Source organism: Cebidichthys violaceus, unplaced genomic scaffold, assembly GCF_023349555.1.
Source record: "Cebidichthys violaceus isolate CVI_PGR_0920_01 unplaced genomic scaffold, fCebVio1.0.p SCAF_14, whole genome shotgun sequence".
Taxonomy (NCBI): domain Eukaryota; kingdom Metazoa; phylum Chordata; class Actinopteri; order Perciformes; family Stichaeidae; genus Cebidichthys; species Cebidichthys violaceus.
Window position 1 is genome coordinate 11,540,163 of NW_027176307.1, and position 23,001 is coordinate 11,563,163.

Consider the following 23,001-nt stretch of genomic DNA (forward strand, 5'->3'; position numbering starts at 1 on the left):
TGTGCTTTTCTTCGCCCACACCGAAGGTCACAGGCCTATATCAATCGGGGAAGAGGAACGCACGGGATTCGCTAACTGAACCACCGGGAAGCAGCCGGGATACATTCATACATTCTTTTTTTCATCGTCCCGTGGTGACATACATTCCTGAGGTGGTCGATTCAACGGAGAGAAAATGTCGGGGCAAACGCTCACGGATCGCATCGCCGCTGCGCAATACCAGCTAACGGGATCAGATATGGCCCGGGCTGTCTGCAAAGCCACCACTCATGAAGTGATGGCGCCCAAGAAAAAGCACCTGGAGTGTAAGTGTAGTCCTTCTTCCTCTTCCCTACTGCACGGGCTGGCCTTACGGGGCCTAGCCTATAACACACCGCATCCACCAAGACCACATGCCACCACAGGCATATAATCATGGCCAGTCATTTGTTAATTCTCTTAGCTTAAATGGGTGTGGTGCCATAAGGCGGTAACCCCTCTGGTGACCTATTGTGTCAGCCTCCAGTATAGGTGATGGAAACCCACGGAGAGAGAAAGGGAGAGTGGGAGAAGGGGAGGGAGAAAAGGTCATATTTTAAGGCAGAATGACAAGTCATCCTCAGAACAAGACCATTTAATTTCCCTTTGCTGTGCTCCCGCAAAACCACTTCCCTTAACTTCCCTTTAAAGCTTTAATGTACCAGCACTGCTGAAGACCTGCAGGTCTGGATAACGAAGGGAGTGTAAGTGTTACACATACACTAAATTAAAATGTAAATTCCAAGGTAATGCTGTCTGAAAATGCAAAGAGACCTATTTGGGTTTCATATAGTCTATCAGTGAGCTTAGGCCATAAAGTCACAGCTGAATAACATTATCAAACCTCACAGCTTTATTGACACATCTCCAGATGACAGCAGGGGCCACCTTATGACAGTTTGTGATTAATCACTGCCATCTACCACAAATAGTGAGTCAGACCAAAGCAGTGGCGTGGCACTGCATACAGATGACGGGTGGTCTGAACGGTTCTTCATGTCTTTTCTTTTTGTGTCTGTGTGTGTCTGTGTGGTCGCTGGGCAGGTCTGGTCCTGTGTCTTGGGGTAGGGACCTTATATCTTGTGATCCGCTCCTCTGCTGAATAATTTAATAATCAGCCAATGACTGCCCTGCATTATTTACACAGCCAAAGGTGACAATGCTAATGCTAGCAATGCACCAGAGACCATTGCTCCCTCCCTCTCTCTGCTGTGTCCCGTGTGTTTGTTTTCTGTGTGTCTTTAACTTTTGACTGTTGAGCAAACTGTCACAAGCCATGACGTCTTTGTCCAAACTACAGGAGACCTCCTCTACTTACCACACACACACTCAAGCCACGTGGAAATATTCTTATACACGTTATTTATGAGACAATACAGCTATAAATAGAATGCACAGTAAACACATATATGGGTTTTTAATCTATGAGGTTACGCTGTTTTCAATTCTAGGGTAATTCAACAAGCTTCCTGTGTGTAAAAAAACCAGCATTGATGATACACACACACACACACACACACACACACACACACACACACACACACATATACATATATATATATATATATATATATATATAAAAGCCAATAGGTCGAGCTTATTGGTGGATTTTTATTTAATTTGTCACAGTGTGACACCAACCCAGTTATTGACCCTTGGGGTGGGCGTGTGCATGTTGTCGGAGGCGGCGGTGGTTCAGTGGAGTTGCGATGGCAACAGATTGAGAGTGTCAGGCGAAGGCACTGTAATGACGGAGGGCAATTGTGAGAAGAAAGAGGACAAATGGCAGACCTGTCATCTCTAATGTGGAGGGACAATCATAATGACTGTATACCTCTTTAGCTAGAACCAATACACTGATTGTATTTGTAACGGTGTCTCAGTGCGGGTAAACACTTTATATATATATTTTGAAATATATATTTTGAACGATGAACAGCCTGGTGTGGTGGATGTGAATGAGAGTGTGTCACAGGTGCCTTTTGACACACGATTCACCTACAAAATAAAAGTTGCAAAGGTAACATGTACGTGTAGGACTTTCCTTTGTATGGGGAGAGCCAAGATCTTTTTTTTTGTTGTGGCTTTGATGCCTGCATTTGATTTCTTTCTAAACGGGGCTCACAGCGCAGGGAATGAAACTACGGTGTCAAAGGTGTGTTATTTCTTGCTTTTGAATTTCATATTCCATGCCATACCAGACTGCGGCTATCTACTGTGTCAAACAGTGGATAGTGAAAGGAACACTGGAGGGTGTGTGTTACACATTTCTAGAGAACATGTGGTCCATGCAAGGTCAACGAAGCAGAGTTCACTCAACACCAAAGGCAATAGGTTTAAATTAATCTGAGGCCATGTTGTAAATAGACGGGTCACGTAGAAATAGCTATTTTAGAGGAGCGGAATCAATGCACCGAATGTACGGGAAGCTAATGACCACCCCTACACGAGTGTAGTTAGATCATGTGTCCTGTCTATAGTATGGTGTGTATGTGTGAGACATTTTTATTGGAGCCACAGCTAGCATCTCTGGATGTCTAGTCAAATTAAATTAGTTGCAGGACCAAAAAGTTCATCTTTTTTGGAAATTTACTCTTATTCGCTTTCTTGCTAAGAGATGCGAAGACCATACCACTCTCCTATCTGTCTGGTAAATATGCATTTACAGCCAGCAGCTGGTTAGCTTAGCTTAGCATAAAGACTGGAAACAGCAAATCCACAAACCAGCACCGCTAAAGCTCACCAATCAACACGCTGCTGCTGTTTTACAGGGCGTTATGTCCCAGACCATTTCTTGATGGGGGAAGTAACTTCCCGATGTCTTCATGTCATCAATGTGAGACTACTTGGTGTTCACCGTTGTGGTCACTGTTAATGAGTGAGTTCCTGTATCATTTTAACCACAATATTCCGGCTACCACTAGAGCGGTTTGTTTAGCAACTATTCTAAAAACGATTACCGCAGACCCAGACTAGATAAAGACACACACATACACTCGCACAGTATGAGGCCTCAGTTCATTCTGAGAGCTCTCCTGTGGGCCGTGGATTACCGTCTAGAGTCTTTATTTAGCTCAGCCAATCCTCATTTGACACACACACACACACACTTGTAAGTCAGTATGTGTTTGTTTCAGGTATGATACTATAAACAGAAAGCGTGGATTATGTCACTTTATAAGATAGGCCCGTTAAACAACAGTAAACAGATATAATAACATACATGCATACTTATTATCGGGTATTATGAGCTGATAGTCTGAGAATGGTAGTGGATAGCGCTGTGTTCATCATGCTAGTATGAATATTAACTCGTAGCTGTGCCAGGGACATGATAATGTTACATAATCATATTTCCGCCATTGTGGACCATGTCTTTATGTGTGTGTGTGTGTGTGTGTGTGTGTGTGTGTGTGTGTGTGTCATTTTAAAAGGCTGCAGGGAGATGTAATCTTCAGCTATTTCACAGAGAAGTTAAGCTAAACGAGAGGGGGGGAAAAAATAAGAAAACTCTCAAGTAAGAGGATGAAATAAAAGCGCTAATGTGGGGATCTTCAAGCTGACATTGTCTACTACATTCTGTACTAGGAAGATATTTAAATAAACCTGAATCATTACACTGACAGACGGCAGTGGTGACGATAAGCCGAGACGTGTTAGATGGTGAGCATTGTGTGAAACAGGTGGTGTCAAGACAGGTGTGTATGTATGTATGTGTGCTGTAGGGGGATGGGCGGTGAGACAGCAACCACAGAAAGACCAGGACCAGTGATTAGTAATAATCTGTTTACGACCCCTCCAGCCACCCCAACCCCCAACCCCTCTGTCCAACCTGCCGGCCTGTATGTCCTTGAACAGCCTCACTGCTCCAACTCTTCATTTCTTACACATTCTTGTGTACAGCAGTGCTCCTCAACAGACTCCCCGCTGTTCTCCTTAATAAGAACTTGCTCTTTCTCTTCTCTCCTGCGCCTCTCTTGCCCCTCCCCTTTTGCTGTATTTTTGGTCTCCAGTTTGGCATCTACCTACTCAAGGCAAGGCCAAGGCCCGTTCAATATCACAGCCTTCCCTATCTTCCATTATCAGAGGTGCCTGCCAATATTTGCTGCATTGCTCTCTTTGGCACTCGGATACACTCAGACCTGCCCTTGTTGCTCAGCTGTCAATGTCAGGGGGATGGACTAAAAGATAGATCGTGTTATTTTTTTTTTTTACTGTGCCCTCAACAAATGCAATATGTGCCCCTGTATGTATTTGTGTCAGGCATGTCAAACATGTTGCAGGGCCTCTAGTAGTGATGCATGATTGGCAAACGTTCTGCAATATCACTCATTAGTAAAATATCATCCATCCTTTTGTTTCAAAAGGACCAAAGCCTCTCGCTCTCTTTATATTTGCATGGCTTTTTCTGTGGCCATCTGTCAGCCTCTCTCTCTCTCTTTCTCTCTCTCTGAGAAGAAACTCCCACACCAGACAAAGAATAAATCAAATGTTAGATGTGATGATTATCTATTGAAGTCAGGGGCCTGCTCACATGCAGATCACAATGGTTGCAGCAAATGCCTGTTTCTTTTTTGAGAAATATACTGAGCGTGATTTATGTGTCAAAAAGAAAAGAGTCAAAATTATAGAAAATAAATCACCTAATGTTACAAATCGCAGTAAATAGTAAGTTGTAAATTAAGTATGCAAAGCTGTTTGTGCAGTATGGAGCTGAAAACAATAAGTAAATTATTGAATTCATTAAGTGACAGGAATTTAATTGGCAGCTATTTTAATAAACAATTAGTTGTTTTAAGTCTTTTTTCAGGTAAAAATCCTAAACCTTGTCTGGTTTCAGCTTCTTAAATGTGAGGATTTGCTGCTCCTCTTTGTCTTATGTGATATTAATTGAATATCTTTTGGTTTTGGACTGGAGTTTTCTTACATTTTAGACCAATTAGTAAATAAAAATAACAGATTAACCTCAAACAATATAGGTTGAATAAGAATTACATTAAATAATCGTTAAAGCAACTACAAGAAACTGCTGTTTTGTGTTGACTTTGGCGGCCTCTGTTTTCCCAGAATGAAGGCTGTATTTGCCATTAGCATCGCAGCCTCGTGTCGCAAACATCTTGAGCCGGTCAGCCTGTGCATTTGTTTTGAAGGCGAGTGAAAGAGAGACGCAACTTGCCCGGTGCATGTTGGTCGTCATTGCTCATGATTACAGCCATTATCAGCCATAACCACAAAATGTAGCAGAAAAAAGAGAAAAATCTCCTCCTGCTGCCTTTTATCTGGCTAACATAAGACTCACTGTGAAACTGTAATCATTGGCTCCTCTGGTCTGCGTCCTGTAAATCACTTCCTCTGATTTTGAGGAGAATTGGACTCGGCAACAGGCATTAAGAATAACTAGAAATAACCAATCGTCTCGTTGATGGTCTCGTTTACTTTTGTACGTCATATAGAGGCATCAGTTGAGACAGTTTCATAACCAGTTAAAAACTCCTTGTAGTAACTTTTGATGCCTCATATGAAGTATGTTAAACATACTTATAATTATACATACTATACATACAAAGAAATGAGAGAGGTTAGTCACTGTCCGCAATGACGTGTTTGACTCAGAGGAGTACATTTCTTCATCCTCGAGAGGAGGAAGAGAGTTTGGCAGAAAATACTTATATTCCACTTTGTACTGATGCAATGGTCTGGACACTGTTGGAACCCTGAACTGGCATCCAGGGAGGGGAGCTGACAAGGCATTATTCTGTCTTTTTGCGTTGTCAGTGTGCGTGTATCGTGCACCAACATCATTTCGTATGTACATCAGGTCTTTCTCCTGGCTTAATATTCTCATGGGTGTCTAGAGCAGCTCTGCAGTGAACACTGAGCCTGCCCACTTAATGAAAGTTTAATCAGAGCTGTTCAAATTGTGTCTGCATTTGTCTAAGACTAAACCACCAGTGGCTCTCCTCTTACGTGCCACCTTGTATGCAATTTCCACTTCTAGAAACCTACTTCATGTCGTCAGACCACACATTTTCGCATGATGTCAATGATAATAATGTTTCTTTTTGGATGTGTTGCAGACCTGGTGTCAGCCACCAACACCACCAACGTGAACATCCCTCAGATGGCTGACACGCTGTTTGAGCGAGCCACCAATGCCAGCTGGGTGGTCGTCTTCAAGGCCCTGGTCACCAGTCATCACATGTGTGTCCACGGCAATGAGGTTAGACCCAGGAAGACCAATTACATCTGGTGCAATTCAGTTCAAGCTTAAATCCAGAGATAACAAACAAATGGTTTAATTGTTGGAGGGGTTTTGGGGAATAAATTATGGAAATGACTGAATGGATTTGCCAATTCATCTCCCAGATCAAATGTATTATAAATGTCTTGATAATTGACTTGATAATTGACTTGTGTGTGGTGCTGAGGCGAGCTAGACAAGTATAGGCTTTGACCACAATGCCTCAAAGTAACGACCCTGTGGGTTCAGTGGTTGAGCAATCACCCATGGAATTAGATCTGTAAATGCTGCTATGTGACACAGTGCAATGCCATTTAAAACAGGTGTTACTGTGTTTTGTTGTTGTGTTTAGCTTTGACTTTCATTTCTTTCCTCCATTTACCTTGATAATGATTTCATGTTTGTAATGTTTTATTTCTCTTCCTCAGAGGTTCATTCAGTACTTGGCTTCCAGGACCTCCCTGTTTAACCTCAGCAACTTTATCGACAAAACCGGCTCTCACGGTAAGAAACATATCGCAGTATCCGGCAAATAAAAACACAACAGGAAGAGATAAACACAATGAAAGCCGCCTGGCGAATACATAGGGAGGTACTAGACATGATCACACACTCAAACTCATTCACACATGCATGCAAACAGATGCTGGAATTTCTGTCTTGAATGTCTAATGTTTCCTGTTTATTTAGGCTCTCATGTTCATACATTTTATTACCATGTTTTTTTATTTTACATGCCCTGGATATTTGTGTTTTTTTTCTTTGACAAATATATGAGAAATTGAATCTACAACCTCAATTAAGATGTGCTAAAGAACATAATAAAGGGCTTGTTTTATCGCAAAAATTCCCATTGTGTTTGAAATGTTGTCATGTCCATGTGGGAGAAAAGAAGAAATTGGTAACAAAACAGCTGTGTGCAGTTAACTGTTACCTGCGAAGTATTTATCGATGTAACTATGGTTGTCACAGATTTGCAGTTCTTAATGGTTTTGGCTGAATTTCACGACATTTCATGCATTTTTTTGTATTATTTTTCAGCTTTTAAGGCTCGTTATTTTTTTAAGATTTTTCTCTGAACAGATTAGTTGAAAGTGATTTTTACCAAGATTTTATCTTCTCGTGTTGTGAAAAAGTCTTACATTACCTGCTGCAAGAAGCCACTGTTTCTTTTTGGGCCGAAGAAAGCTGAAGAGAAAAAATTATGAAATGAATTATGTACAAAACAACAACAACCTTTTTAATATTGAAAATAAACACCAATTCATTTTCAGATTATTTCTAGACAGAAAAGCAAAATAATGAACCCTGTCTGCTTTCTGGTATACATTTCCCGTTTAGGCTACGATATGTCGACATTCATCAGACGGTATGGACGATACCTGAACGAGAAAGCCTTCGCCTACCGCCAGATGGCTTTTGATTTCACCAGAGTCAAGAAAGGGTAAGTGAAACATGGCGTTCAGAGATGTTGTGCTTCATAGGCCTTTGCTTACTCATTCCTCTTCTTTCTACCGTCCAGGCTTTTCGAAAATTGGTTGTGCTACGTCCAATGGCTGTTCTTATCCCTGTGGAGCATCTAACACTCTGTAGTATTGTTTCAGTGCTGAGGGTGTGATGAGGACCATGACCACTGAGAAGCTGTTGAAAGGCATGCCTGTTCTGCAGACTCAGATTGACACACTCCTGGAGTTCGATGTGAGTCAGACTTTGGCTTGATATCTGAACACCAGACAGAGGTTTTTCCAGGGCCTTCTAATTCTCACATGCTCTCTCCCTTTGTCTCAGGTTCATCCCAAGGAGCTTAACAATGGGATCATCAATGCTGCATTCCTGCTTATGTTCAAGGACCTGGTCAAACTGTTTGCGTCCTACAACGACGGAGTCATCAACCTATTAGGTCAGTAGTCCAGCAGTGTCTTTCACTTGGCATTTCGAAGTTGTAAACACGCGCCGCAAAGAATCTGAATGTGCAAAACTCTTGTTTCGCAGAGAAATACTTCAAGATGAAGAAGAGTGACTGTAAGGAGGCCTTGGAGATCTACAAGAGGTTCCTGACCAGGGTGACAAAGATCGGGGAATTCATGAAGCTGGCCGAGGTAAGAGGCAACCGATAGCACTTAAAACCGCCTTCATAAGGACGCGCACACGTCATGACAAAGCAGTGTGGGGACTGTAAAGTTTGGCAATGCAGATTTTAAACTCTTCTTCCTTCAACAGACAATCGGAGTTGACAAAAACGACATTCCTGACATCAACTACGTGAGTTATAACACATCTATCTATCTATCTATCTATCTATCTATTGCGACCGAGAATGTAATGCACATGAATACCACTCATCCCACCCCAAACACACACAGAAACACCCACGACTCACCCACCATAAATCTCCCCACCCCAGTGTCTCCACCCGGGGGTAGTAGTGGATCTAGCGGACTCAGATGACGAAGACTGTCCTTTTACACCTCTTGAGGACCCGGTAACCACAGAAACACAGGGTGCCCTGGCTGAGTGCCTGTTTACAGGATGAAGTGTCGGCATGTTGATCCTAATTGAATTTCAGACAGAAATCACGAGTGTGTGTGTTTGTAGATGCATATGCGGGCGTTGCAGTGGGATTTGTCGCTCTTTCTTTTTTTTTCAAATTTGGACTTGCACAGCCTGACACCGCGATGTAGGAGCCAAGTGGAAAAGGCTATGTATTGATCACTCCACTTCTGTTTTTTGTCAGGCCCCCAGCAGTATCCTGGAGAGTCTGGAAACACACATGAACGGCTTGGAAGATGTGAAGGGTGGAAAGAAGGGGTAAGTCAAATTCAGTTTGGGTGCTTCTTATGACAGGAGATTGTGTGGAGATTAGAATAAATATGATCAGAAAACAAGTAAAGTAAAATAAGTTGAGATTTTAGAAACTCCCTCTTTGTATATCCACAAAACCAAATATAGATAACCAAGATAAATGTTGGCAGAAACAGGCCAAAACAAGTGCTATAATTCTACAATTTCCTTTAACCCTTCCTCTCTTTTACCCCCCTTTTTATGTTCATTTGGAATCAACAGTGAAGGGTGAGCATATACTGTATGTTTTGTTTGAAGTTTACTAACTTCTTAGAAAACTGTGTAGATTTACTTCACTGTCACTTCCCCCACCCCCTCCGGGTAAACTTACATATTATTCACATGAGAATTACAGTATGTAGGTGATCTTCATGTGAATAGAAACATAACTACACCACCACTAACTAAGCTGTGGAAATGTGTGTATTGGTGTGACTACATGTGAGAATCACACGTTTTGATAAACAGTAAGTCACCTCATGTGTTTCATCACATCCTGACATGCAATGTGAATTAGTATATGAAGTTTTTTTTTCCAAAGTTAAATTGATTACTTGCGCAAAAGTATAAGTAACAATTGGACATACAGTGTATTGCTTTGGAAATGAACAATTCATATGATCACATATGATGCAATGTGTCCTGCACATTTGTTCTTGAGATTTTTTTTTTACCTTTAAAAATAAACCCATTAAATAATGTTCACTCTGTGTCCAGGAGAGTTGTCTGTTTCAATCTCAAGAACTAACGACTCCTTCTACTCTCTCACCCTTTCAGGTCTCCAACAAAGGTGAGGCGCACATTTAAAACAGTCCATGTCTTTATTGAGTTCGTCCAGTCTGATGCAACACTGAAAATGGGGCTTCCCTGTCTATCTTTCAGGGGTCTCCGACAAACAATGTGTCTCCAACATCGACTCCGGCCAAATCTTCAAACGCTGTTCCAGCGCTGCAGCCTCCTCCTGGGGAGAGTGCTGCCGCTGCTGCTGCTGCTGAGCCAGCTGAAGAGTGAGTGCCAGTAAACTCTGTGACCTCTTCTCTCTTCTCTGCTTCTTTATGATTCTGAACGTTTGGCAATAAATGGTCGTTGCAGCCTTCTGGGCTTAAGAACTCATTTTGCAGCGGTTATTTGGCCTTGGGAGTATTTGATAAACCCTACAAAGTCTTATTTTTAGTCATACTAGCATTGTGGCTCTAGAGATGTTATTGTCGGTTGGTTGGTCCACCACTTTGGTCCAGACAGAAATAGCTCAACAACTATTATTTGGATTGCATTCATGGTTCCCAGCGGATGAATCCCGCTGACTTTGGTGATCCCGTGACTTTTCGTTGAGCGCCATGAGGTCGACACATTTCATTTTGAGTGAAATCTCTTTACAACTGTTGGATTGATTGCCATGAAATTTGCTACAGTGGTTAATGGACTTTCCCATTGGCCTCTGCTGAAGCTTGTGTTTAGTGCTTAGTACAGCCTCACTGAATGGCCGTAGACATTTAGTCATGTTGGTGTCTGATAACAGTAGCATTAACTTCTTTCTGCAAAGAGCAAATGTAAAAGAATTACCTTCTGCAACGGACGATGAACTAAATGTAATTCGCTCTCTGTTTCTACCTGATTCTCCAGTTCCTTGTTGGACCTGGATCCACTGTCCTCCTCGGGTCCCTCAGGACAATCAGCTGCCCCCACGTCTTGGGGAGGTAAGTCTCCCTCCTTCCTGTAAGCTTCAGCTGCTGGTTCATCTGAAATAATGCAAATCCACATTCTAGCATTATATAACAGTAGATCGAGCCACTATATAAGTAATCTGTTTTCTGTAAACTGTCAAAATGGGTTTTAGCGGGGGTATGAACTAACGTGTATTTCCCTTGTTCTCTTTCCTTTTTGCTTCCATAGATCTTCTTGGATCAGGTGAGTGTCACTCTACTTTCCACTTCACCTCCAGCCTCTTGTCTAGCCTGGTGTCTTCTTAAATCCTCCTCCGTGACACCTCAATGTCATTGACTTTCTTTCTGAACAAACTGAAACAAACTCAAATTGAGGTGACCTGGAAACAATATTAATGTTTTGATCCAAATTAAACATAGACCTATAGATAGACTATTATGTACAAATGTCACATGGTTACCTCCCTGTTTGTCTCCTCAAGCTGTTCTCTTTAGTCTGAGTAGTGTCTTTGTTTCTCTCTGCCTTCTCTCTCCCTTCCCTCCACATACTCCATTGTCTGTTTTTGGTTTACAACGGGGGCTTTTTTGGTTGGTTGTTTTTTTATTTGTTGGTTATGACCGAATGGTGTTGGATAATTTAACTTTAATTTGGTTAAAATTTGGATTTTGCTTTGCTTGGTCAACTCCAAAATTTCTTAATTGGCTTTCATTTGAATTGGACCTTTGTTTTGGATTGCTTTTGTTCACTGTTCAACGGTGACTCAACTGGTTATTTTGGTTGCTCTTTTGGGGTTTATTTTGGTACCTTTCTTTGGGGATTTCGAACACCCCGTTGGTACTCGCAGAAATGGGCGATTCCTTGCTATCTGAACCCACCCTCACGGCAGAGCCCACCCCCTCCTCAGCAGCAGCAACGCCCACTCCTGCAGCAGCAGAACCGGGAGTCTCTCTAGCTCCTCCCACTAGCACAGCAGCCGCCACCTCCCCTGGCGCCGCCAATATGGATCTGTTGGGAGGTCAGTGGGCTTCCAGAAAATTCTCTACGAAAGAATCACTCTGGGAAGCTCAACCCTAAAACCACCACACAAATATGATAACACAAAGACGACCGCATGCTCAAACACATTGTAGACAGTATGTAGACAGAACCTTGCTGATTTATCACTGATATTGTCTGTATTCTGCTAACGAAGTTGCATCATCAAAAACAGTCAAGTCTTAATGATGCATTAAAGCACACCTCCATCATTTTCAGCTATCAACTGCCTAGTATGCCTAAAAAAGAATTTAATGTAAAATACATAATTCATTCTGAAAAAAATAAGCATATGAAACAATTGTGTAAAACTATTTTAAAATATATTAACAGATACATTGTTTTATTTGATTATAGACATTTTTACTTCAAAATACCCCTATTCTGTCTGTTTTTACTTCATAAAAGCATTTCCCCAAAAAGACGTTTACCCGATGTCACGATTCATTTTGTGACATTGAATAATTAAGCCATTAATGTGACTTTTTTGTGACAGTGTTGTTGACAATAACCCGCCCCTTCACTTTTAAGCCAATCACATGCCTCCAGCCTCTACAACTGCTACCAGATTTAGCCGGTTAGCTCCCATTAGCTAGAGCAATTAACAAACTGGAGTCTGCTGCTGTAAATAAACACAATTACTTCAAGCTGGTCTCATCCAGCATTCGTAGCAATACCTACGAAAAAATAAAGCAAAATTTGTACGTTATCCACGTAATCTTGAACGAAGCGGTATAAAGAGGGCAGGAGGGGAGGTGGATATGAAAAGGCATGAAAAACGATGAGTAACTTTCCATAGGATATCATAGGAACCATTGTATGGAGAGAGTGTGATTCCTTAATTCCTTTTTATTTCACACAACAAGGCTGCATATTCTATTTACTTTCATCATTACTCAGCATCAAAGTGAAGATTAGCGGTGTTAGCTAGCTCCAGTTAGCTGGACTGGTCTTCTTGCTCTCTGCTCAACACTGTAGTTGTGTGTCTTTCCTTGGGGAACATCCTTAGAATCAAAACACTGAAGTGGTTAACTGTGAAATAACCTGCTCGCTGCTCCCATTATCAATAGAACTAACCGGCTAAATTAGCCAAATTTGCTAGCAGTTGTTCAGTTTCAAGATTCAGGAAGCTCACTTAAGTAAGAGAGGAAGTTAAAATGTGATTGGCAAAAAAGGTGAGAAGACTGTGATAACACTGCTGTCATGAAAAGTGAGATTATGAAATAGAATTCAGTGTGAAATCAAAGTGTCATTTGTAAATATGACTTTTGAAAAAGGGCATGAAACTATAGTATGAAAACAATGAATTTCTTCATTTACTTAATGTCATAAATTACCGGTCTATTTATTAGTTTTACACAATGTATTCATCTGATTATTCTATTTTATAATTACATATTTATCTAATAATGACCACTTTGGGGCTCCATACCAAATAGATCATGCAGGACGATAATATACAGAAACAAACAATCTCATTTTCTCTTTTGCACACACACACACACACACACACACACACACACACACACACACACACACACACACACACACAATACTGCACAAATACACATACTCACAGACATTTCTGCATTATGGCTTCGGCTTGCACGTAAACATACTGCTACATTCATTCTCCACATGCGTCTTGTTTGATAGGCAGACATGCTTTTCTTTGATCTCAGTGAAAAGCAATTCTATCAAACCCTGTCACGTGGCTACAGATACAGATGGCAGCTGTAACATTTGTAGATTTCAGGCTTAGTAGATTAACCCTTGCTATAGTGCCTCCTGTCTGTATTCCCATTTGTCCACTCACCTGTCAGTCATTAATGTCCTATATCAATGCGGCAAGCTACCATGTTTTACAGTTGAAAACTCACAAGTGCTGATAATGCTCAAAGCGTTAAGCGTACCTTTATTTTCCTCATGCTCTCTTTTCCTCCTCATGTTTCTTGACTCCTGATTTTCTCTTTTCATCTTTACTCCTTCATCTGTCTCTGTCTCTCTGGGCGTCTCTGTCCTCTGCTGGGGTTTGTGTGAACCCCAGATGCCTTTGCAACACCTGCTCCTGCCACCGAGGCCTCTGCAGCAGCCGCTGAAGGTGGGGCCTCCGCCGCCACGTCCGCCCCTGCTGCCAACGCTGGAGCTGGTGGGTGACAGAAAGTTTGTCTGTGTGTCCGTCTGTTTGCGTGAGTGAGTTTGAGTCAGTGGTGGAAAGTAACTCAGGACAGTAGTGTGTACTCTAAGTATACAAAGTACCTGCAAATTAATTGTTTCTTTATTCCCATGTGTTCTATATTAATAGAAAATGTAAAAGAATCATGAAATAATTGTAAACCACATACATGTACCCAACATAGTCAACTAATAGGCCTTCACTCTTTCACAATACACTATTACAGATCAAAATCAGAGGATACTCGCCAGAATGTATTCAAAATGGCCACCACTGAGAGAAACATGGTCACATGGTTTTGGGACAAACCATTTATTTGTGGCAGGGGGACATTCCGTTTGTAACACAGTTGACAAAATTGTTGCGGACACATACATATATATTTGTTTGATTTAAATGTGAAATTAAATTTCTACAAATATTTTGTAAAGTATTGAACATTTTTAAATAAATAACAAAATGGACATTGCTTTCCCGTAATCGCTTAAAAATGAGGAAATATAGTTAGAGAAACTATGATTATCATCAGTTGAATAACCCAGTAGCAATCGGGGGGGTCCCCCCACCACCTTAGTGTCCCAGTGTTATGCTTAAGTCTGACACAGACTCAACACCCAATATACAGGATTTCAGGTTTGCAAGCCAAGGCAATTGCATCCAACTTTACTACTTAAAATAGGTCTCATAATGTAATATTTCTACATTGTTGTAGTGCTACTTTTACTTAAAGGAACAGTGTATTTAGTGGCATCTACCGCTTGAGGCTGCAAATTGCAACCAAATGAATACCCATCCACTCACTCCTCCCTTTCCAAGCGTGTCGGATAACCTACGGTGGCCTTCAGGTAACCTAAAAACGCAAAAGGCCCCTTCTAGAGTCAGTGTTAAGTTTGTTCATTCTGGGCTACTGTAGAAACATGGTGGTGTAAAATGGCAGACTCTGTGAAGAGGACCCACTCCCTATGTAGATAGAAACTAAACGACTAAACAAAAACTAAACAATTCTTAGTTTCAGGGGACGCTCTAATACCAAAATAGTTATATTCAGTTTCTGGCAATAAATCCCCCACAAACCCCCACAATCCCCCACGCGGATCATTTTAATAAAGGATCTGAATACTTTTTCCACCACTGGTTTGAGTGCCATGACTGTGAATGTACAGATGTTTGATAACTAACAGACCTGTTTGTGTCGGCGTGCATGAGTGAACTTCTGGTTGGTCTCAAGTTTTATTCAGGGTTTCATCTCAAGGCTTTGTGTGCGGACAGTAGTAGTAGGCGTACAGATTTGCTGTGCATTGCTGCTGGTGTCTGGAGAGTACTATTGTTGTTATGATGGTGGTCGTGGACAATGCTCTTGTCTCTTATCTTTTTGGCATCTTATATGTGCGTTTTCTGTTAAGGAGAAGGTTTCCTGTAGCAGTCCTTTGGTTTTAGTTGTAGTTAAGTTGCGGTTGGTTGATACACTGTGAAGGTGTTTTACATTCACTTCATTTGTTTCTAATTTTTTCCATCACAAATGCTATTTTTAGTTGTTTCTACCAACATCAGGAGTGTGTTGGAGCTCTGCACATTCTCTCCTTTAATTCCTCTCAGTTTCTTTTCTCCTCAACCTTCATGTTTATAGCAGTATTTTCACCATCATCATCACATAAAACGTGTCTGTTCTGCGCTGTATTAAAGTCACTGACTAACATCCTCCCTTCCTGTTCACGTGTTACATTTCTTCCTCACCCCCCCCCCCCCACCCCACTTCTTCCCCGAAAAGACCCCTTTGCTCCCCCGGACGGCGGCACCAACGCAGCGTCTCCAGGTCTAGACCTTTTCGGCATGATGACAGTGGAGAATAATAATCTGGATGCCTGTTTTAGCTCTGTGGTGCCCCAGCCTCCCCCCTCCCCTTCCCCTTCACCGCTCTTCACCTCCGCATCCAGCGCCATCACCACCATCGCAACCATTTCAGCTCCCAGCGCCGCCAACCCTGCGACTGACCTTTTCAGCGGTAAATGTTAGAGATGTGTGTGGTCCGGTATTAATCTTCAGAGCCTTGTGCTCTCCTTCATATTGATTAGCATCCTCCTGATTTCCTCATCTTCTTCTCGCTTTTGTTCTTCTTCATTGGTGTCATCAGACTAATGTGCACATATTGAAGGCCTTTTTCAGTTGGCTGCTGTGTGTGAGTCAGAGCATCCTCACCATTGTAGAGTGTTTGAGCGTTTTAATATCCCTGTCTCTGGGTGCGCATGTGTTCCTAGATCTCTTTGATTCCATGCCAGACACGAGCTTCACCAAAGCAGACCCCCCTTCCAGTGTTGACTTGTTTACAGCAGGTACCCTATTGCACCTACTCCTGCCGTCTCTCATGCACTCCCCCTCTCATATCCTGTCCTGCCGTGTCTGTTTTTTCAGCTTTGTCCTTGGCTTTGATTAGGAAAGGGGAAGAAAAGGAAATGAGATGGCTCTCTAACGGGTCAGCTAAAAGCTATTGAGCTGTAGGAAATCTTTCACTCTTACCTACTTTCCCATTCCAGCATGTACTGCGTGCACTGTGGTTGCGATTGATAACTGTGCATTATAATCAGTCCCAGCCAATGGTTTGTGTGTGTTTGTGTGAGAGTGTGTTTGGGCTCTAAACACCGTCTCCACCTCCCCCCAGCGGATGTATACAGCTCCCCTGCCCCCATCCTCTGCTCCGCACCCCCGCCCAAAATTGACACGGGAGCCATCATGAACCTGTTTGGTGGTGGGTAACTCACATGACTGGCCTGGCCTCACTCTGCCTCCTCCGTTCATGAATGCATCATCAGAGAAGAGGAGTAGAATCTGGGGAAGATCAGATTAAACAACTAATATTGATATACGGCTTCATCAATGGTCAGAAATACCGGGTAGTTTGTGTTTTGTGTTGAAACTCACATAAATGTTGTAACAATGGGAATTCTTCTTTTTGAGTCAACCATGAAAGTATTACAAGCAGATGCCTGAGATGAAGCTTGATCATGTTGAAATAGTCAATTTATTTGTAAACTGAAAGCTTTTTTTTTACTTTCCTCTTTTTGTTGAAAATGCACATGGATTCTTTACTGCGACTGTCAAATGAATACGGCGTTATGTGAGACGTGTTCATATGAGTGTGTGTCTTAAATTCTTGAAGCAAAGTTTCCTGGTTTATTGAAATATACATGGGATTTTGTGTTCAGCCTTCCTAACTCTAAGCACTTTGTTTGGCATTACCAGCGTGAAGCCGAAGGCTGACTATTACCCCTTCTTTGCCCTCATGCTGCGATGGGAATGGCTCATCATCCTACTTTGACCTGGCATGGTATGGTATATTTTGATTTGACCTGCCAGAGTCCACAGGAGGAGATGCCACAGCCGCTGCTGCTCCTGCTGCCCCCGGTGCTGAACTTATGTCAGGTAAAAAAAAAAAAAAAATTGATATGTCATGCTGCATGAATAGTGTGTTCAGTGAAGGGAATCCAATCATGTTACAGACATGCAACAGAAATGGAAATATTTTTTGTGAAATGTCTGCAACATATTTTCATATGTTGGTATTCCCTCACACACTGTGCTGTTGTAGCCATGGATGGATTACATAGCGGGCTTACAGAGCACAGGGCAAGGGGCCAAGGGGTCAGGGGGTCAGGGGGTCAGGGGGTCAGGGGGTATGAGGTGTTGTTTCTTGTCAGAGATTGTTTTTTTTTTGCTTCTCATCCTCATCATAGTATTTTTATATTCAGTGTCTGTTAACCAAATCCAGTATACAACTCGAACACATTATTCTGATGCTTCAGTAACATTTCATTAAAGTACAGTTACATCAGTACATTTACTTTAAGAAAATGTATCCTGTATCTTAGGCTTCCTTTGATTTTGTATAGTGAGGTTCTTCATCTCCAGTGTGAACTAAATACTGAAGTTCAGCTGGAGTTTTTCAATAAACAGCAGAATCTGATAGCAACATGTTGTTGAAAGAGGCACAACATCATTTGTTGACATTTATTTGTTCAGTCTGGGGGGGGGGGGGGGGGGGGGGTGCTCAGGGGCCCATTGCCTCATAATCCATCCATGACTGTAGCTGTTGTTAATTCACTTGTTATTGCATGATGCCTTGTTATAGTCCTTACAATACCGTGTACTTTACAGCAACTTTATTGACATCTTCCGTTCAACTGTTTGCAAAATGGCTGCTTTTGTGGAAGTCAGTCAGTCGCTGTTTCAATTAACTCTGGTAATGGTTAATGAAATAGTTTGTTGTTAGCTAATCTACATTTTTGTTTTTATTATTCGCTGATTATCACACTGAATACCTAATTGTTATTCAGTTAAAAGATTGGGTGTGATTATAATTTTTTTGAATGCTTGTAATTGGTTCAGTATCAAAGCAAAGTCACTGTTGAGTTCTATAGATTTCAAACTATGTGCATTTATGGTTGTGTTTAACGTCATCATTGCATCATCTCATTAGTCGGGAGGGACTTCCTCCGATTCCTCCGGGTAACCGTGGTAACGGTTACCACGGCAACATGAACCCTGCTCACCTGGTTCCCAGTCATTACCTGTCCCGTGTCATTGGTCTTCATGTTGTAAAACTGACGGTCTGCAATACTACTGCTTTAAAGCTTAACTCCTTTTTCCCCCTTCTCTCTCTATCATTCATGCAATAAACTGGTTTCACTGTCACCGGCTCCTTTAAAACCTCATGTCTCTCTCTCTCTTTCTCTCTCTCTGGCATCTGTGCATTTTATTTTCCTCTTTCTTTCTTTCTTTCTCTTTCTCTTTTCCTCACTCTCCCTCTCCATCTGGCTCTTGGGCTGGCTCATTGCTTGCTTCCTGCCATTTGATTGGGTGAGTTTCCTTGCTCTTTAACACGCTAATTTCCCACAGTGCACTGCTGCATTGCAGTGGTGAGGTGCCAGGCAAGCTCAGCTGCACTGTCCCTTCCACCACGAGATGCTTAACGGTTACAGTAACAGTATTATTTAGTGCTTGTTTAGCAAATAAGCCAGCTTCATTGTAGTTGCAGTGCTTTTGCCCTCATCATAATTTCATTCCTGCAGCAATCACAGACATACAGTAAAAGCCTCGAAATAGTTCAAATTTACCAACAAGCACTGGAAATGTATTCTTGACATTGTGCATGTTGTTTTGATGGTATGATGTGGTACTATGGTACCTATGCCCACATTACAAATCACCATAGTAGTCAGCAGACGACCTGACAGATGTCTCCAATAGCAGATTACACACAGGCTGCAATAAATGACAAACTATTTATCATCATCTCAATACACTGAAATTGTCTGTTTTACTATTTGCTGTTGATGTAATTTAATTTCTTATTTGATGGTATTAACCCGCTCTCCAGCTCACATTCCAATGCCCCTCTCTTCCCACTGTTGTCATGGAGACATCTATCGGTTGTCATGGTAATCCCCAGGCTGCTAGTGTGAGACGCTAATATCTCCCTTCCTTTCCTTCCTTGTCCCGTAATCCCCCCCCCCACCCCTTCCCCTCCCTTCTGTAGTATTTGATGGACTAGGGGATGTAATGAAGCCCACTTTGACCCCTCAGGCGGGGGATGTTGACACCTCCATGGCCAACATGGCAAGTAGTAAGTAGTCATCTAGATGCTGATTTAAATACGCTTATTATTTTTGAGGGTTAGATGAGAAGATTGATGCCACCCGAAGTCTGTCCACTGGATATGAATACTTTATGTTTAAAGACTGGAAACAGTTAGCCTGGTTCTTGTCAACAGTAACAAAACCTGCCAAGCAGCACTTACATATAGCTCATTCATTAAAACATATCTTGTTTGTTTAATCTGCACAATAACCAAAGTGTAAAAATGTCATGTCATGTCATGGTATCGATCTTCTCATCAAAAAAGCTTGGAAGTTTATCTCTAACTATTGTGTTGATTCAACTTATTTTGTAACCCTTTTATTCATCCTATGTGGTCGTTATAATGTCCTTCAATGAAGACAGTAAGTTTGCAGTACCTCTCTCTCTCTCTCTCTCTCTCGCTCTCTCAGATCTCACAATGGGAACCCCAGCGGCACCTCAGGTAGCTCCCCCCTGTTGGGGTGCTCCCATGGTAAATGTTGTCTGTGTCTTATAGCATGGAGTGGAGCCGCATGGCAGCGACAGACAGGGCATAGCAGCAATCCCAAACATTGCCTTCATCTGGCTCTCCAGGTTCCAGGTCCAATCATATAGACCGAGGAAACTGACAGTCTATATGCAGTCGAGAAAAGGAAACACGACTTATAGCAACCTATAGCTAAATATAAGTTACTGGTGGATTTCACCTCTAATAGAACACATGCACTGGTTGTAAATGTTCAGAACTAAGCAGATTTCAACATGCAGTCTGGCTCAAGATAATATTTATTTTTCTGGAATAAATGCTGGAAAGTGATGAAGTGGCTAATTGTAGTGCCAAAGTCGGAGGCTGTTGCTTGGAAATGGCTTCTTCTTCTCTTAAGTTTCTTTTAAACCAGTTAAAGTCCAGACAAGCCAACCGGTTCTCCCATTCATAGTATAGCTGAACCGCTTCATTGACACGTTTGCTTCTTCTGGATGTTTCAGTTGTCTTTTTTGTCAACAACAGAAATGTCATACTCATCTGAAGGCTACCAGCAAAAAAGCTTCGTCTCTGCTCTCTAAATCATTGTGCATGTGTAAATCAAGGACTATTATTAACTATTAGGTTAAACAAGGGCTCTTGTTGTGTTGTTTTTGTCCAAGTTTGCGTGTCTGTTAGTCTCAACCATCATTGTCCTGTATTGCTAGACTTCTTTTACGCATTGTGTCATTTTTGTGTTTTGAATTTGAGTTTGTGTATTGTTTTACAGTGTGTGTGTGTGTGTGTGTGTTTGTGTGTGTGTCTGTCATATATGTAGTGTAGTAACATCCCAACACCTCCTCTCCCTCCCCTCCACACCTTTAGACCGTACCCATGGGTGTTCCTCCTTTTATGGGGACTCACCCCAGCTTCAGCATGGTAAGACCACCAGTCCAGTAATGGTCTAGTAACGCCCCCGAACCAGTCTGGACATTTATGGACAATTCCCGTTTTCGGTGGCCCTCACACCCAACAGATGGCCGCCATTGTGTCTTACCGTCTCTTTTTCCTTCCGTCTTTCTCTGTGTAAGGCCGGGGCACCAGGAGCTCCCATGATGCCGATGGTGAGGCCAAGCTTCCCTGCCACCGGAGCAACCCCTGGAGCACCGGTAACAACGCTCACTCTGAAATGGATCGTACACACTCATGACAATTTCATACATAAAGGTTACAGCTGCTCTGACCAAAGGAGTTTAAGTGCTAAATTGTGTCTGCAGATGTCTCCCGGAGCAGCCCAGAGCCCCAGAAAGCCTCCACCACCGAGGAACGCTCTGGATGACCTCAACATTAAGGACTTCATGTAGACGGACTGACCTATAAACCCCCAAGGCATGTAGAAACAGATAATAGAAAGCTGCAAACATAAGGAGCACTTACCTGTGAAAGCAGTTGTATGATGTATTCTGTGGCTCTGGCGAGAGCTTTGTCAGGTCTGAGAGGATAACCTCTGATGATATCATAGTGCTGTATCAGGGTAACATCAGTTCGGCCTTGGAGACTAGAAATTTATAAAAAAGGAAGCTGGTGTAACAAACTGGAGGTGTGGAAATACATGAATTTACCAGGCTGGCAGGTTCCAATGAAAAGACACTATTGGTTGCATTACAGGTAATATAGGATCCAGCTTGACTCACACTACTGGGGTATCGCTCCCTCTGCTGCTTCAGTTTTGACCATACCCTCTATCTCTTTGCTAATCCCCCAATTTAATGGACGACAAGTTCTCACTCCCAACTCGTCAAACACAGACGCTTGGTCTGAGGCGGTAAGCGTCAAACTATGCCGCTCTAGGTACCGCTCTAGCGTCAGTTTTGGACGTTTCAGTTTCCACTCGTTACGTGAGTCTTTTCAAAATAAGCCTCACGTTTCTGAATCTCCCTCTCTTTTTTCTCAGAGCATACATAATTTGACTTCACCTATTTTTATCAGGAGCATATTTGTTTTAATCAGCTCTCGTTTTCTCTGCCTCCTCCTGTAGGTTTGTCATTGTGTCTGGAGCTCTGTGGATGTGGATGGCTGCACTTCCCCCACTGCCTTCCCCTCGGTCATGCCCCAGCCCCTTCAGCCAACCAGCCATTACATCTATACGATCTTTGCCCTCTGACCCCTAAAAAAAACCCCTGCCCTCCTTATCTAATGTTGTAGCACAACTGTGAATGTGAACCCTAGTTACCGAAAAACAAAACTCTGTTTATGTGTGTGTGGGTGTGTGTGTAATTCAGTGTTAACCTTTACTTAATATACTATAAAAAAAATTACAAAAAAATAAATAAATGTGTATTTAGATTCATTCTGGTTTTTCGCATATCAGCTGACTTGGAATGGTGGATAAATGTTGTTTTTTTTTCGCATCTCCCAGACGAGGACTGTGTTGTTAAATGTGGACTGTGTTCAGTGTGTGTAACTTCACTGGCCAACCCCCACTCCCACTCCTCTACCCCTGTTGTCCAAACTAATACTGAGCTATGTTTATGTCATTAAAAACTTGGTTGTACCGATATCTGCTTGGCCATTCACCCCCCTCCCCCCCACACCTGTCTACTTTCAAGTTTTTAGAGAACAGTTCAAAATGTACCTGAAAACAACTTGCACTGCAAATCTGGACTTGAACACATCACATTGTTTCTTCTTTTTTTTTTAGGGATTGTATGAAACATGCAAACATTTGTGTTCAAATTGACTTATGCATTTTAGACTATTTATAGATTATACATATTTTCTTTAATCTTTATTTTGAGAGTCAAAACTTGTATCATATATTTTTAGTTATGTCAAATCATATGGTTGAAAATAAGGCAAGTAGACAAAAAAAAAAATTCCCGCCTTCTTTGTATATACCTCTCAATCTGTAATCGGAGGCAGTATTGAATGGAAACGTTGCCCCTGTTGTGC

The 23,001-nt window shown here is 42.0% G+C and overlaps 1 protein-coding gene across 8 annotated transcripts; it reads left to right on the forward strand.

The window, feature by feature from the left end:
* Positions 1 to 24: 24 nt before the first annotated feature.
* LOC137871179 (clathrin coat assembly protein AP180-like) lies at positions 25 to 22,942 on the forward strand. Of its 8 annotated transcripts, none has more exons than XM_068708842.1 (21): positions 25 to 305; positions 6,096 to 6,238; positions 6,688 to 6,763; positions 7,601 to 7,703; positions 7,864 to 7,957; positions 8,048 to 8,159; positions 8,252 to 8,358; positions 8,480 to 8,521; positions 8,994 to 9,067; positions 9,878 to 9,890; positions 9,983 to 10,107; positions 10,724 to 10,797; positions 10,994 to 11,008; positions 11,610 to 11,780; positions 13,848 to 13,949; positions 17,328 to 17,393; positions 19,507 to 19,593; positions 20,018 to 20,079; positions 21,141 to 21,218; positions 21,327 to 21,438; positions 22,088 to 22,942. In XM_068708842.1, exons 1-20 carry the CDS (start codon positions 176 to 178, stop codon positions 21,411 to 21,413), a joined length of 1,761 nt encoding a protein of 586 aa, XP_068564943.1. In that variant the 5' UTR covers positions 25 to 175; the 3' UTR covers positions 21,414 to 21,438; positions 22,088 to 22,942. The 8 variants fall into 8 exon arrangements, with proteins under 8 accessions (XP_068564943.1, XP_068564945.1, XP_068564944.1 ...); XM_068708844.1 differs by having other exon boundaries at positions 20,018 to 20,049; XM_068708843.1 differs by having other exon boundaries at positions 19,522 to 19,593.
* The last annotated feature ends 59 nt before the right edge of the window (positions 22,943 to 23,001 follow it).